The sequence below is a fragment of the Suricata suricatta genome, chromosome 3 (assembly GCF_006229205.1).
Source record: "Suricata suricatta isolate VVHF042 chromosome 3, meerkat_22Aug2017_6uvM2_HiC, whole genome shotgun sequence".
Taxonomy (NCBI): Eukaryota; Metazoa; Chordata; class Mammalia; order Carnivora; family Herpestidae; genus Suricata; species Suricata suricatta.
Genome location: NC_043702.1, coordinates 67,933,223 through 67,949,408, shown reverse-complemented (window position 1 = coordinate 67,949,408; position 16,186 = coordinate 67,933,223). Strand labels below are relative to the sequence as shown.

Sequence of the window (16,186 nt, the reverse complement as noted above, 5' to 3'; positions counted from 1 at the left end):
CATTGCTCTTCCTTTCCCTGCTGTACTTCCAGAACACCAGTTTTTAAGTTATTACAGGATTTGCTTGAGTTTATAAAGTACTCTATTTTGTGGTTTCAGAAATAGTTCAAAACTTTAAGTTGAAATAGTTGTTGATTTTTCCCAGCCAGTGAGTACATTTTCAGCATTATTCATTTATTATATATAATATTTTATATGCAGGTATGCTAAAGTATGTTTTTAAGCCAGAGATAAAAGATGAATATTACCTGACAGAGCATTATACTGTTTACTTAATGTCTAGATAGTAGAATATTTTTACCTATCAAAACAGTGATGAAAGAATGGGTAATTATTGGTTAGTGTTTATGAAGAGCTTTGAGTTCTTTGGAAAAACTGTAAATACACAGAAGTAGATAGGACATAACATCAGTGTGTGTGCTGATTCCTCAGCCTGGTAGCTCTGGGTAGCCCAGGTAAATTTAGGTATTACAGAATTTGCTATGGACATTTAAATCCTCCTTTCAGCCAACTTACTCACTCTTCTTAGGGGCTTGGGTATAAATTTATGTAGAAAAAACGTGTCTTGTCCTGAGAGGCATGGCCCTAGACTGGACTCATTATCATAGGACATATGATCCATATGGATTCACAAGATACATTATTTGCAATAATAAAATTTGTATTATTTTTTTAAACTTGGATTCTTTATTTCCATTATGTTTCTTCAACAAGTATGTACTAAATATTTCCTAGGTATAAGTTACTTTGCAGAATTTAATGGGAGTATCAAGTCCTGTAACACTACCCGCAGTCAATATGCAAAGATAAGAAACCACTGAAGTTACTTATCAGTTCTGTCAGTATTCTTCTTTGAAGTATATTACTTATAAAATTTTACCCTTTGTTTGGGGAAATGTGGTATTTTGCTTTAATTTCCTAAGCTAATGTATTTTGGGAATCAAGGGACAACTGTGTAATTCATAAAGAACTTTAAGCTTACTGTCTCTGAAAAAAATAATTTCACTAATTTTGAACTCCGTTAAAAAAAGAAATTCAAAATCAAATACGTAGTATCTACTGAAGGACATTCTGAGATTACTCAGACCCTATTTTATATTCAGGGAATTTACAGTTTAGTCATTTATTGTTTCACCAGTGTTTAAAAATTGATAAATAATTCTCTGCTATTTGTTGGTCATATTTTTTAAGACTTTGTACTATTTTGGTAATTGTAATGCAGCATTTTCAAATTTACTTGAAGGTTTGTTAACATCTGTATTCTTTAATGCAAACTGTTGTCTTTTTTCATTGCTTAATTCTCACAACACCAAGATGAATGGATTAAAAATATAAGGGAAATTATGATATTTAAGATATCCAGTAAGGATTAGCCACATATTCTCTCGACTTAAAATTTAATCTGAGAAAACAAGATTTTGATGAATATAACTTTATAGTTCGTACTTGTTCCTTTAATTTTCAGAGTGTCTTGGTCATAGCTACTTCATTTGTGGTTTTATACCCTAAATATAAATTCAAAAGTGTTTTTATTTAAAAGACATGAAATCTTAACATTTTTTAAGTTAGCAGGTATTTTGTACAGTAATATAGAATCCATTTTGTCATTCATGCCTTTTTGTTGCTGCCATTAAGGACTGAATTCTAAATTACAATTTTTATCCTAACTGAAGGACCAAGAGGTGATTTATTAACTGAAATTTCTTTAATTAAAATGACTTTTTAAATTTGACAGTGTTTTAAGTCAGTGATGTTATAATGATTATTACTGTATTGTTGGAGCCAGGTTTTAGCTCGCAAGTAACATGCTCACTACCTGGAAAATGGCAATAAGGCAATCCCTATCTATATGTAATTCTTAATGGACAGTAGGTATATGCACATGTCTGCCAGTAAGTAGAAGGCTGACTGGGTTTTACGTCCGCAGACTGAGAACTATGAGCAGAGAATACGTGAGCAACAGGAGCAGCTGTCACTTCAACAAACTATTATTGACAAGCTGAAATCACAGTTACTTCTTGTGAATTCCAGTCAAGGTATATTCATATTTATTTTTTATATACTTCTTAAACATCTTGAAGAACAAAAAGGTGGAAATCATATTTTTCTATTTTATTTCTCCATTGTTTCTCAGTAGTTCTGATATTTTAATGATTGTGGTGCAGTTACACATTAATAGTAATGAAACGAGTATTTGCCAGGGTATGGGAAAATGAACATTCACATATACTATATGTAGAACTCTCTGTTGCTAAAACTTCTTAGAGGGCAATATGCCAGTAAGTAATGAATGCTTTCTTAAATGTCTATGTCTTTTAAATGAAAAATTCAAGTCCTAACCATATGCTATAAGAAGATATTTGTTCAAATACTCAAAGATATGTATGTAAGGATGCTTATCACAGTAAATTATAATAATGAAAAAGTAGATACAATGAAATGTTTCACAGTTAAATTACAGACATTCATATAATGAACAGCTGTGTAGCTAAGAAAAAGTGATGATAATAGATGTGAACTTACTCACATGAGACATGTTCATTATATATAGAAAAGAACAAACCAGCATTAAAAAAGTATATAATTTTATTGTGTGCAAAAAAAAAAAAATTCTTGTATGAATTTATATGTATCGGAAAAGAAAAACTGTGATAAAATATGTACCAAAATGTTGACAGGAATAATTCACAGGCCATAAAAGTTGTGGGCATCTTTTATTTATTTATTTATTTATTTTTGGTATGTTTGCATTTTCTAATTTTCCTATAATAAGTATGGAGTGGTTACACAAATAATTATCTTAAACAAGAAGTGCATACCTGAAAATATGGCTTTTTAAAAGTTCAATTGGTATTGTTGATGGTAAGCCACAAAGAGCTTCTGGTTTTATAAATTCTACATATTTTTAAGTGTAGGTGTTTTGTGGGAATGAAAAAAATCTAACTGGGCAAATTTAAATTATCAAAGCAATTATTATCTGAATAATTTCTGAAACTCATAGTTTAAAATTTCTTTAAAATTAGGGTTTTTTATTTGTTTTTATTTTTCCAGCTGGTACCAAAAACTGGGATATCCTACTTATATCCAAGAGGTTTTTGTCTTGCAGATGACAGTTTTGGCTATGTTCCTCTGCTTGAAGACAGTGAAGCAAGGAAGAATAATTTGACTCTTGATCAGCCACATGATAAAGTAAAATCAGGAATACCAAGAGAAAAAGAAATAAAGGTAGACTGCACTGCTGGTTTATTCCCTAAGGAAAATAAGAAATGATGGGGACCTGGGTGACTCAGTCTGTTGAGTGTCCAACTTTGGCTTGGGTCATGATCTCGCGGTTTATTGGTTCGAGCCCCACGTCGGACTCTGTGCTGACAGCTCAGAGCTGGGACCTGCATCAAATTCTGTGTCTTCCCCTCTCTCTCTCTCTCTCTCTCTCTCTCTCGCTCTCTCTCTCTCTCTCTCTCTCTCTCTGCCTCTCTCCTACTTCTGCTCTCTCTTGCTCTGTCTCTCTCAAAAATAAACCTTGAAAAAATTTTTAAAGAAAAAAGAAAATGAGAAATTGGGTTCCACTGACTTACTGAATTATTCAGTCAGTATTCTATCGAATTTGGGTGGGCAAGAGTGAGGGAGAAGGTGGAGATTTTTTTCAATCCTACCATTGCTTCAAAGAGCAACATTCAAATGCTGAGACATAACACATCTTTGTTTTGTTCTCTGGAGGTAGATCTACCACTGCAATTCTAAACAGAAATTTTATATATAAACAAACAGATGACTTACATGTTTCAAATAGAAGCACTGTGTCCAAGTAAAATAAAGGCTTAGGTTTCAGTTTTCCTAATATTTTCTTTTCTCTATCACAAAGAAATAAAACATTTAACTAAGGTAGATAATAAGGCACAGATGATTCTGGATTAGAAAATAATATCCTGGCTTTTTCTTCAATTGCCTGTGCTTAATTTTTTTAAAAATCCACCTAACCAGTTAAGCAAAAGCCTTCACTGAAACAATATAAAACGGAACATTCCATATCTCTGTAAGGAGACATGTATAAAAAAAGATGTTGGTTAGAAACAAATTAAACATCCATCAGTAGCAGAAACACTTTAGAAAACACTTATAGGAAACACTTTAGAAAAATTGAAACTAAGTATTTATATATTAGTATGCCTAGATTTCAGAAACAATGTTGAACAAAAAGTGGAAATTATAAATGGGAATGATTTATGTAAATTTTTTCAAATATAAAATATTATAACATTGTTTCTTAAAAAATATAAGAATGTAGTAGAAGTATAAAAACATGGACAAGAAGGTTCCACAGCTTTCTTAGAAAAATGATCACCTCTACAGTTGGAAGATAAGACTCTGGTTCTGGAAAGGGATTAAAGAGGACTTCAGTTGTATCTATCCCTTTTCTTTCTTTCTTTTTTTTTTTTTTTTTTAAGAAAACTGCTGAAGTGAAATGTTAACACTTGCTAAATCAAGTTAGTGGATATGTAGATGTATATTATTTTCCATGTTTTTATGAATCATTGAAATGTGTATTTAAAAAGGAATTTTTTATGAGTTAGGTTTTAGAAGGATGAAACAGCTTTTGAATAAAATAAGATCTCCTAACTAATCAGGACTCAACATTCCCAAGACCAGTTAAGTCAAGAATGCTATATTTATTTATTTTCTTCTAAATATGGTAGAAGATTTTAGCTTTGTACGCAAAGGCTATTCAGTTTTCCGTCCCATATCTAAGATTGTCTTAATTTGTTTTTATTTAACATTATATATGAGAAATCCAATTTAAATACTTTTCTATATATAAAAATTTTAGTTTGAGAAGCTCTCTAATGTATCTCCCCTTTCAATTTTAAAAAATCAATTTTGTTTTTTTATTTGAATCATTTAGCTCACTTCACCCCCATTCCAGTTTCCATTTATCTAAAAATGCTGATAAACATAAGAAACTCCAGCACTGGAATATGTTTAGGTTTATTTACAAAAGATAAAATTCAGAAGCAGTGATTCTGACTTCTGAAATACAATTTTATGATTGAATCTATTATAGTACATTAGAAAATAATTGAACTACTGTAAAATAGTAACCCATAAACTTTGTGCTTAAGTAAACAATATTTACATTCCATTTTCATGTTTTGAGAACTTTTTTATTTTAAAAAATAATATTTAAATATTTGATATTTATTTAGTTTTGAGAGAAAGGGAGAGAGACAGACAGTATGAGCAGAGGAGGGGCAGAGAGTGAGACACAGAATCTGAAGCAGGCTCCAGGCTCCGACCTGTTAGCGCAGAGCCTGACGTAGGGCTTGAACTCAGGAACTGCAAGATCATGACCTGTGCCAAAGTTGGTTGCTTAACCACCTGAGTCACCCAGGTGCCCCCTTGTTTTGGATACTTATTATTTACCATCAATTTTTAATCAAAATTCCTATGTATATTCCAGTTATAACATTTCTTTGAAGATAATAAAATATCTCTAGTTCAAAATATACAGAAAGCAATTTTGAAAATATTAATCTTGGTTAGAACAAACAGGATGGTGTAAAAGGCTCTTAGATATGTTAGTAATTTCATTTATTTTATATTTGGGTTATTTGTCATTGTTTATGAAAGTTTCAGGGTTTATTTTTCAGTTAATAAATGTCTAGTGGAAATGTTCCACAGAATTCTCTTTTAAATTACATTTGTTTTATTTTTATAAAGTATTTTTTGTCTATAAAATATATACCATCTGGATACCAGGGCTAACATTAAGTGTAAGTAATAGAAATTATGTCAGAGATGGCTTATTTCTAAAGAATGAATAATGTTGCACAATTGTAACTTTATTTGTAAACAGACAATAGAGGAAAAAATAAAATGAGAAGTAAATCTAAATCTAGTGAGTTCTCTTAATGATCTTTACTAATAGGGGAAACATTTATCTGACAGCCACATATTTAATACTTGGAATAGCTCATCAACTAAGTCTTCTTACACTGAAGCTATTTAATAAAAATAAACTCATATTTCAGGTTTCTCATCATTCTTTATCTAGAGTCAAAGTGCTTGTGAGCACTAAATAGATAACAGATTAAAAAGAAGAGGAAATATATTCTGGAAGAACGACAGAATTAGATTTATTGAATATTTGAGAGCTGGCTGTGTATTGTAAAAAATGAGGCCTCGTTTAGAAAAACACTGGCCAATTAAGCAGTTGAAATTAAAATCTTTTCAATTTGCATATTGAGTTATAATTAAATTCAGTTTTCGTTAATACAAGTGAAATCCTTTCCTAACGAACTTAGATTTTGGATATATTAGGGTTTTTCCAAAGTGAAAGATTGCATAGTGGTTTCAGTTGCAGTTTTGTAAAAGTATGCATGGGTGTGTAGAAACTGGAAGGTGGTATGCACAGTAAGATAACGGTACAGTTCTTTTTTTTTTTTTTACATTTATTTATTTTTGAGAGCGTGAGACAGAGTGTGCGCAGGGGAGGGGCAGAGAGAGAAGGAGAAACAGAATCCAAAGCAGGCTCCAGGCTCTGAGCTGTCAGCACAGAGCCCAACTCACCAACTATGAGATGATGACCTGAGCTGAAGTCAGACACTTAACCAACTGAGCCAACCAGGCACCCCCAGTTCATTTTTTTCTATTTCCAATATACTTTTATATTAGTAGTCTTTTTAAAAACTAAACAATTTCTAGAAATCACATTCCCAATCAGTTGGCCTAGATTTTGTAATGAATAAGTTAGTAGAAATGCTTTGAACCAAGAACACAAGGAAGCTACTACTGAGCACTCACGGTCCTTTCCTCCTTTGGTTTGGTGAATTGTTCGAGGTTTTGTTTTCTTTTGACTATTTATTTTGTTCAGGATTTGGTTAGGATATTTGATACCGACAGATTACATTATGGCATTATGGCAACTGACAAATAAGGCTGCCTTGGAAAATGAGACAAAGAGCTGAGGAAAACGTTTCTGAGGGGAAAGAAGCCCTTTTAGAAAATTTTATTTGAGAAGCACAAAATTTGTACTTCAGCCTCTGTCGTGGTACTCCTACACAAAGAACGTGTAAGAGTTCTTTGACTTCTGAAAGGACATAAAGAAGTCAAGACAGCAGAGCTTGTATAATTGGATGACCCTTTAGTTCTGCTTTAGTTTAGAGGCATTAGAGAAAACATAGTCAGTTTAGTGGAAAACCTGAGCTTCCCTTCTTATATAAGACCATAGTTTGCACAGTCTTTCTTGAGGAGATACGATTTTGTCAAAGGCTTCATTGCATTATCTATCATACAACAAACCAAGTACCGCAAATTTTATACCCAAACTTAACTTAAAACAGCAAATATTTATTATTCCAGTTTCTGTGTGTGTCAGAAATTTGGAAGTGTCTTAGCTAGGTGGTTCTGGTTCAAGATCTCATGTGATTGAAGTGAGGATGGGGCCAGGGCTTCAGTCATCTGAAGGCTTGGAATGGTTGGAGGACCCACTTCCAAGATGGCTCACTCACATTAACTGTTGGCAGGACACCTCTCCGTGGTCTTTCCTCACAACTTGGTCAGTAACTTCCTCAAAGTAAGAAAGTAAGAGATCCAGGAGAAAAGAGCAACAAAGAAGCCACAGTGCTTTATATGACCTAGTTTCTAAAAATCAAAGACCTTTACTTCCATTTTATTCTGCTTATTAGAAATAAGTCACAAAGTGCTTCAGAGGCAAGGAAATACGCTCTTGTTCTTAAAAAGAATATCAGAGATTTTGTACATGTATTTTTTTTAATGTTTATTTTTGAGAGAGACAGACTGTGTGAGTGGGGGAGGGGCAGAGAGAGAGGGAAACACAGAATCAGGAGCTGGCTCCAGGCTCTGAGCTGTCAGCACAGAGCCTGACACGGGGCTCAAACTCACAAACCATGAGATCATGACCTGAGCTGAAGTCAGTGCTTAACCGACCAAGCCACCCAGGTACCCCTGTACATATGTTTTAAAAGCATCACAGGATTGTAGATTTTGACATACAGCGAGGGTATCATATATCAGGGGTTTGGGGTATAATATTTGATTTATATGATAAATACTAATGAAAAGTAGAGGACCTTGACAGAATTTAATAGTAAACTCAACTTCCTGAATCATACCACTGTTGATCTCAGAAGAAAGAAATATCATAGCTTCTCATCTTAATTTCAGAAATCCTAACATGAATCTAGACTTTCCAGAGAATAGCTGAGCAGTATTTTAGAGAACCTAGAGACTATTTCCTGTTGTTTCTTTTTTTATAATCAGTTTTGAAAATTGAAAATATTTAAATGTAGGAAATCAAATAACACAAAAATGCACACACTTATTCTTGACAAAACTACTATCACTTGTTTATAGAACACCATTGTCAGACACAGTAACATATGTCATGAGAGCAGTTATTTAAATAACAAATTGTGTTTCTTAATGTAGATATAAATTGGCATTGTTTAATTCACTTTTTTAAAAACTAGGATTGTAATATACTGAGTCATTTTTAAGATCTTGGAAATAAGAGATTTTTATAATACTGCTTCTGAGAGGCACTTCAGCTGCCAAACTAAATACTATTCTAGGTGTCCAGGGTTTGACAAAATTGTTTGCCCTGATCATTCTATCCTACAGCGTTTTTGTGGAAGTTACACAAAAGTCTAGAGACAGTGTGTAGATGCAAGAAAATATATAGGGAGTGATAATACTGAATACATAGAAGAAGATGATACTGGTAAATTTTCTTCACTCACTCATTCAGTGACTGAACTGCTATGTACCTGACACTGCCAGCCACTAGAAGAACAAAGAAATATTGTTAATGCTCTCTGGCTTAAAGTCTTGATTTAATAACTCACATCAACGTTATTGAATGTTGTAAAGTCATTTCAGATTCTAGGATCCAGGATACAAAGTATAATATGAGTTTATTTGAACTTCTAACTATTTTTTAAAATAGAGATCATGTGTTCAAAGAGCTGATTTTATGCTTTGTTTCTGATTTTATGTATATATTTCTAATATGTTCTTTATACATGTCTTTTTCACCTGAGTTACATGTTTTAAGCAAAAGTGTAAAAATACAAAGAATGCAGTTGTTACCAAAAGATGCCAGTTAGACAGTTGGCCCGTCCCTAATTGTTGCCATCCTTGTGATTAGGTGAGTAGGTAGATGGTAGCTTTGAGGAACAGCAAAGATTCTGTGGGTTTTGAGGAGTACAGCAGTGCTGTGGCTGTGGAGCTGCCGTCAGAGCTAACGTTAAGGAAATAAGACATGCGTTACTTTGTAATTCTAGTCAATATAGAGGCTCTGACATGTTTGAAGGATGCTGATGTCTAAAAATCCACTTGTCAGTCACTTAGACAAGAAGTATTTGTTGAACTCCTATTTGCCTAGTTTTGCTAGTTATTGACAGGAGTACAAAAAAAAAAAAAAGAATAAGACAAGATCCATCTTCTTTAAGTGAGCCATCCATCTCCTTTAGTCCAATTGGAGAAACAAAGATTTGGAGCCCCAAAGCCATTAGCAAACATTGTAAGTCAATGTGAAGTCTTAATTATATGATAAGATGAAATGCTAGTTATAATTTTATGGTACAGATAAAACATATAGGACCTTAATTTAAAAATAAAATTCCCAGTGAGCTAAAGGCTTGAGCAGGGGATCAACATTTAGTTCAAGTAGAGAAAAGAAAACATATTCTTTTTTTTTTAATATTTTTATTTTTGAGAGATAGAGACAGCATGAGCAGGGGAGGGTCAGAGAGAGAGGGAGACACAGAATCCGAAGCAGGCTCCAGGCTCTGAGCTAGCCGTCAGCACAGAGCCCGACACAGGGCTCAAACCCACGCACTGTGAGATCATGATCTGAGCTGAAGCCGGAAGCCAGATGCTTAACCGACTGAGCCACCCAGGCGCCCCTTGAAAACATATTCTTATATGCCTATGCTTTGGTAATGTGTGCATATATATATATATATATGAGAACTTAGTTTTCTAAAAGATTTTAGTGGAAAAAGAATAAGCAAGAGCCAAAATTATTCCAGGCGACTTTGGAGAATATTATGTAAACTGAAGCTGGGGCGCCTGGCTGGCTTAATCAGTAAAGTGTGTAACTCTTAGTCTTAGGGTCATGAGTTTACATCCCACACTGGGTGCAGGATTACATACATACATACATACATACACACATACACACATAACTGAAAGCTAAAACGGACTATTTTAAAAAATGAATTTCTTTTACTATAACCTTTTTTTGTAAGCTTATTTTGAGAGAGAGAGCGTGCATGCAAGCATGGGAGGGACAGTGGGAGAGGGAGAGAGAGAATCCCAAGCAGGTTCTGCACTGTCAGCTCAGAGCCCAATATGGGGCTCAAACTCACAACTGAGATCATGACCTGAGCCAAAATCAAGTGTCAGGCGCTTATCCAACTGAGCCACCCAGGTGCCCCTACTATAATCTTTTTTTAATGAAATAATTATGGCTTCAGAAGACAGAATGCTCCCTACCATTTTGTTATCTTATTCTGCAGATGGTCCTTTAGTGAGAGGCATTGGTGTGTTCCTCCAGCTGTTATGTATGAGAGTTTCAGCAGGGTATGAACTTTAATGCTGCTCTACTTTCTGAACTTCCGTAACTTATAGAATACTGGCCTCCCAAGCCAGGTCTTGGATGATATATATCCCATCCTTGCAGTGTTCTTTGTCATATACTATGGATTTCAGATGCAGCTCCCTCTTAGGGATCTGTATCTGAGTTTAGGCCCCCTATGGTTTCTCACTTTTTTTTTAAATGTTTATTTATTTTGAGAGAGAGTGTGTGTGTGTGTACACACAAGCGTGTGCAAGTGCAAGGGAGGGGCAAAAGAGAGGGAGAAAATCCCAAGCAAGCTCCCTGCTGTCAGTGCAGAGATGCAAGGCTCAATCTCACAAACCTATGAGATCATGACCTGAGCTGAGATCAAGAGTCAGACGCTTGGGCCGCCTGAGTGGCTCAGTCGTTTGAGCGTCCAGCTTTGGCTCAGGTCATGATCTCACGGTCCGTGGGTTTGAGCCCCGCGTCAGGCTCTGTGCTGACAGCTAGCTCAGAGCCTGGAGCCGGCTTCGGATTCTGTGTCTCCCTCTCTCTGACCCTCCCCTGTTTGCAGTCTCTCTCTCTCTTTCTCAAAAATTAAAACAAAAAACAAAGAGTCAGATGCTTAATCAACTGAGCCACCCAGGCATCCCAGCCGCTCCTTTTTTCTGTCGCAGGTCTTTTCAGCTATGTTTTTGTTTGTCAAGTTGCCGTATACTGTCCAAGAACCTGGTTTTATATGCATTATAATAGACTGTCGTCTTATGAATACTTTGCTGCATGTTACTGTCCATAGATACAGCAGTTTTTGTGAAAGTGTAACTGATAAAGCTTCTCATCTGTAATTTTGAATAGTGTTCTAACAACAAAACCATAGTATGAAACCAGTTAAGTGTTGTAAGAAGAGCCCTTACAGTAGAACTCACAGCCTTTTTCGGCCCTTCCTTTAGCAGTTTACTATCTTCAGCCATTAATAATTTGTGTTTTTTAATCCAGAAGGTATATAGAAACCTTTTCAGCTTTTTCGTCCCTTATTTGCTCAGGTGGACATAGTTCTCTTCAGATACCTTATATTACCTTGCAGGTATCTGTTACATAGGCAGGCACTGCTGTATTTAGAAATTTTTATTTTAGTCCATTAAAAACTGCAAACCTAACCTGTATCATGTACCAAACTGATTTAAAACATACATATTTATTGGGAAAAAATAAGCTGTCATATACAGGTATATGATAAATATTTTTTCATCATCTGAATGCAAGTTAGAAATTAGACCATTAGTCAGGATATGTAACCGTCAAGTGATTTCTGTGAGAAAAGTCAAATTTGATTTACATCATCTAAACACTACCTTTTCAAAGAGAAGAACTTGAAATAAATTCACTTATGTCCATTACTCAACTCTGTTAGAAAAAATGGTCAAACTTCTCTTTTTATCATCTTTTATTAGATAAAAATAGTGATTGTACCCTGTATGTAATGGCACATGCCAACCTGAGCTGAGCCTACATAGGCTTAGAGAAACCTGTGTAAGCGCCCTGTCTTCTCAGTCAGAGCCAATGTCCTCTTCCCCCTAATTTTGTTTGAAGAGACTGGATTGAATATACTTTTTTCAAAGTGTAACACTTCTATATTACTCCTCCTTGGACACTGGTTTTTGTTTATAGATTCTCTGGTAGGATAATAATTTGAAGAAAGAAAAATAATCTTCATTCAGCTCATTCATTGAAGTTCAGAGTTTTTTCCCAAAGTGTTATATAATAAATATATCACAGATTTTAAGAAACAAAAAAAAATTGGTATCCAAAACATTTCCATATTTACATTGAAACTTCTGTTGCAGTTTTTATTGTTTCCAAATCCGAATTATTAATCCATCCTAACCCTTTCCTGTTCTGGGTCTCTGTTTTCTAATTCAATCCATCATTTTAGAGTTTCTGTTTTTATAATACTGGAAATAATTTTTAAGGGGAGAAAAAAATGAGAAGTGGTATATCACTTCTTAAATTCTCTTCCCTGGCTTCTGAGCAGATTTGGTTTTTCTCCCCTAATTTCCCTTTTTAAACTCTTCTTCACATTTCCCATTTTTTTTTCCCCCAAAACAGAGTACATTCTGTCCAGCCCTGATTCCTCTTGACCCAAGCATGAGAAGTCCATTCTCTCAGCCTCAGTAGGTTAGGACTAGCCTACCAAAACAATCTAGTTTCTCCCATATTCTAATCTGTCATCCTACGTTCAAAATCTGTTTTGAAGACATTTCTTTTTCAACATTAAAAAATGCTTTTGCATTTGACCTGATGTGATCTATTGTGTTTTTTTATTGTTTTGGTTTTTTGGTTGAATTATCTGAAGAAAATCTAGTTTCATATAGATATGTAGTTGGAAAGGGAACAATATTTTAATAACCTTTTTAGAACTTATGGCTGTGTTCTCCTTTGATACTCTACCAAAATTCAATAAGTAGTTTATTTTTTTGAATTTTTAATGTTTATTTATTATTTTTGAGAGACAGAGCATGAGTGGGGGAGGGGCAGAGAGAGAGGGCCACACAGAATCTGAAGCAGGCTCCAGGCTCTGGGCTGTCCGATGTGGGGCTGGAACCATGAACTGCTAGATCATGATCTGAGCCAAAGTCGGATACTCAACCGACTGAGCCACCCAGGTGCCCCAATAAGTAGTAGTTTCTTAAGTGTCAATTGCAACATAAAACTTGAAACCAATGAACTTTTCTACTGCATGAAAAGCCAGTGGTCTGTCTTGTACTTTAGATCTATCTGTTACCTGTATGATTTTGTAGCATAAGTAATCAGTCATTTGAAAAGTATTGGTTTACTATACTATGCAGAACTTGCAAATATTGACTTACAATATTTAAAAATCACATACAATATTTTAAAATCACATCATCACTGATGTCATCATAAAAGTATTGGACAGTTGTCAAGCTTACTGTAAGGGGTGCACATTTCCCAAGATTCCTATTTCCACTTTCTTAAATTTTTTTCATGGACAACAAGGCTTGTCAGTTTTCTGTAAAGTGAGAGGCTCACTTCATTTGCTTTTGAGAATGTCTGAATAACCACAGCTTGCATGTCAGTCATTCTCTCAAGGGAAAATGGTGTTCCATTAAAAAAGTGACTAGTTCAGCTTGCAACTCAAACAGTTGAACCAGTGCTTTCCCCCAAGACAACCCTTGTAGTTTGGTATGAAATAGAGTTCTTCTGTGTGTATTTCCTATTTTGTCTCACACCATATTTAAAAGCTATTGACTTGTGATCAAAATTTAATAAAATTAATAACTTTTACTATCTCATCAAGGAGACATCTCAGGACACCAAGGGATCTTTTTTTTAATTGAGTATGTGGCATTAAAGAGTACAGTAACTCCAGTTTTGTATCATGGCCATGATATATTCAGGCACTAGCAGTTTTACTCACCATTGCTTTTGCATCATTGACATAAATACCAACAGAGTAAAAAAAAAAAAAAAACAAGTAACTTCTAATAGTATCTAATAGTACTGTGATAATAGTTGACACCATGGATGTCAGGGTCAGGGATTTGATTTTACCCTACTCATAAGCTAGGTTAGCCCGTTACTGTTTCAGAGATGCTGTAAGAAGACACAAGGCTCTTGAGTCAGAGAAAAACACATTTATAATACACAGCACATAAGCAACAAGAACATTACTATTTGCATTGCTCCCTCCAGGGGAACGGTAACGTGGTAAGACCCACACAGATGCCTACATATGCGATGGGTTGCATTAAAAGTGAGGAACGCTGAGCTTGGGAGATCTATCATTTTATAGCAGGAAGTAAGCAGCATGTTCATTGTCCAAGAGAGACATTGTCTTTCATGTTTGCCCTCTGCCAACGCAGTCCTCAGAACTATCTCAGGTAAAGAACAATCAGAGCCTTGTGTTCTTGGCATACACAGCAAAAAAGGCAGGGACACTCAAGGCCCAGACAGACTTCTTCCCCAAAAGTGGATCCCTTGAAAGAATCTCAAGACTCCCAGGAATCCTAGGCCTTATTTTGAGAACCACTGTTTTTACCAGATTATAATTTTCTGTTAGAAAAATAATTGCCTTTTTCTCAGTAAGTTACTTACTCTTCCTTCTGCTGAAAAGATGTGATGCTCTAAGAATACTCTTAACATCCCCTCAGGAACTCTTATTTATGTATGGAAGTCATATTGCTTGTTCGTCAGTCGTTTTCGCATTTATTCAATAATTGTTTTACATCTTTATACTTTATTTTGTTGTTGTTGTTACATAAATTACCCATTTATTATAGGCTAAAGGTTTCAAATGGTGGAGCTTCTACTGGTCTTTCAACTCCTTTAGTTTTCTGATTGCTGACTTTCCTGTAACGGCAGAAGTGGTGTTGGTCCAGACATGAGCAGCTATCGTTTTCATGTGGGAACCACAGGGCCAGATCCCCACAGCTCATCTTTTCATCTTGGTTTTGCCACAGAAGGAGCACGTGTATGGGGCATGCCGGCTTGTTTCAGTCTTCTTCACCATTTTTCCCAAGGGAGGCACCATAATGGGTTCCACATTTACTGGTCATTCCAACCTTCTTGGTGTGTTTAGACATGTCCCCACAAACTAGGTCTGAGCCCAGAGAGCACATCTTATACATTAAATCATAATACCAGTAAATTGCTCCCAGTTACTTACCTATACCTACTACATTAAGTCTGGAGCAAACTGAATTTTGACTCTAATCTGTTAAAAGATAGTGTGGTACCTGATATATTTCCTGAAGTGTCCCACAGAACCCCAGACCTGTAAAATGCTGCATACTGAGTACTCTTTTGGATAAATTTTAAAGGCATAAGAATATATTATAGGATCTGAAATCAGCAGTAAGAAAACCACTTAGCATCATTTAACCACAGAATCTCAGAATCTCTAGCTAGCATTTTTCCCAATATTGTATTTTAACAGCCTCTTACTGGATTTGTAGTCCCCTTAAGATATTTCTAGAATTTGGTGGAGGAGAGGCAGGGAAGGCTCACCCGATTTTTCATTTGCACCTAATACATTATACTGTCTGAATTCTGCCACTTACTTGCTATGTTATAAAACCTGACTTTTTCCCTGAAAGATTTTTTTCTATCCAAGATGGATGTCTTTTGTTTTCTCTCTCCCATTTCGTTTATCAGCAGTGGTGTGATTTTTGTATTCCAACTGAGTTTTGATCTAAGTAGTTCCGTATCAGCCATGTCGGATGGGTTTACCCAGTTCTTTTATCTCTAAATACTCTTCACTATTTAACATTAAGGACGGTATGGTTCCCTCTATCTTGCATCCGCATAATGTTGCTCGCTGGCTTGTGCAGAAGTGTCATGTGAAATTAACTTGTGCTGGGTGGCCAGATAGCCACAATGACTCTTGCGTTCCTTCTCGCTGCAGCTGTTTAAACATTCTCTCCTTTTTTCCATGCCGCAGCCTTTAGAGTCCCCATTCCTGTCCCTCTCTCTTGCTTCTCCTCTTGCCCTGAGGCCAAATTCTAACTTTTTCTAAAGCTGAATCTAAAACTCTTTCCTTCCTAATTTTTGATAAATGTCTCTTCTTTTTCCACGTAAAGAAGATAA

At 35.2% G+C, this 16,186-nt stretch overlaps 1 protein-coding gene and 1 pseudogene across 7 annotated transcripts in view; one reads left to right on the top strand and one right to left on the bottom strand.

Annotated features, from left to right (window-relative positions):
• Positions 1 to 16,186, top strand: part of TANK (TRAF family member associated NFKB activator) — a 94,142-nt gene that overhangs the window by 57,205 nt on the left and 20,751 nt on the right. For all 7 annotated transcript variants that reach the window (XR_003906649.1, XR_003906650.1, XM_029934496.1 and 4 more), the window contains exons 3-4: positions 1,928 to 2,036; positions 3,107 to 3,225. Coding sequence is in view for 5 of the 7 variants with exons in the window: in XM_029934496.1 (XP_029790356.1) it covers positions 1,928 to 2,036; positions 3,107 to 3,225 (228 nt within the window). In the remaining 2 variants the exon portion in view is untranslated. The remainder of the gene's footprint in view (positions 1 to 1,927; positions 2,037 to 3,106; positions 3,226 to 16,186) is intronic.
• LOC115287776 lies at positions 14,907 to 15,183 on the bottom strand (annotated as a pseudogene).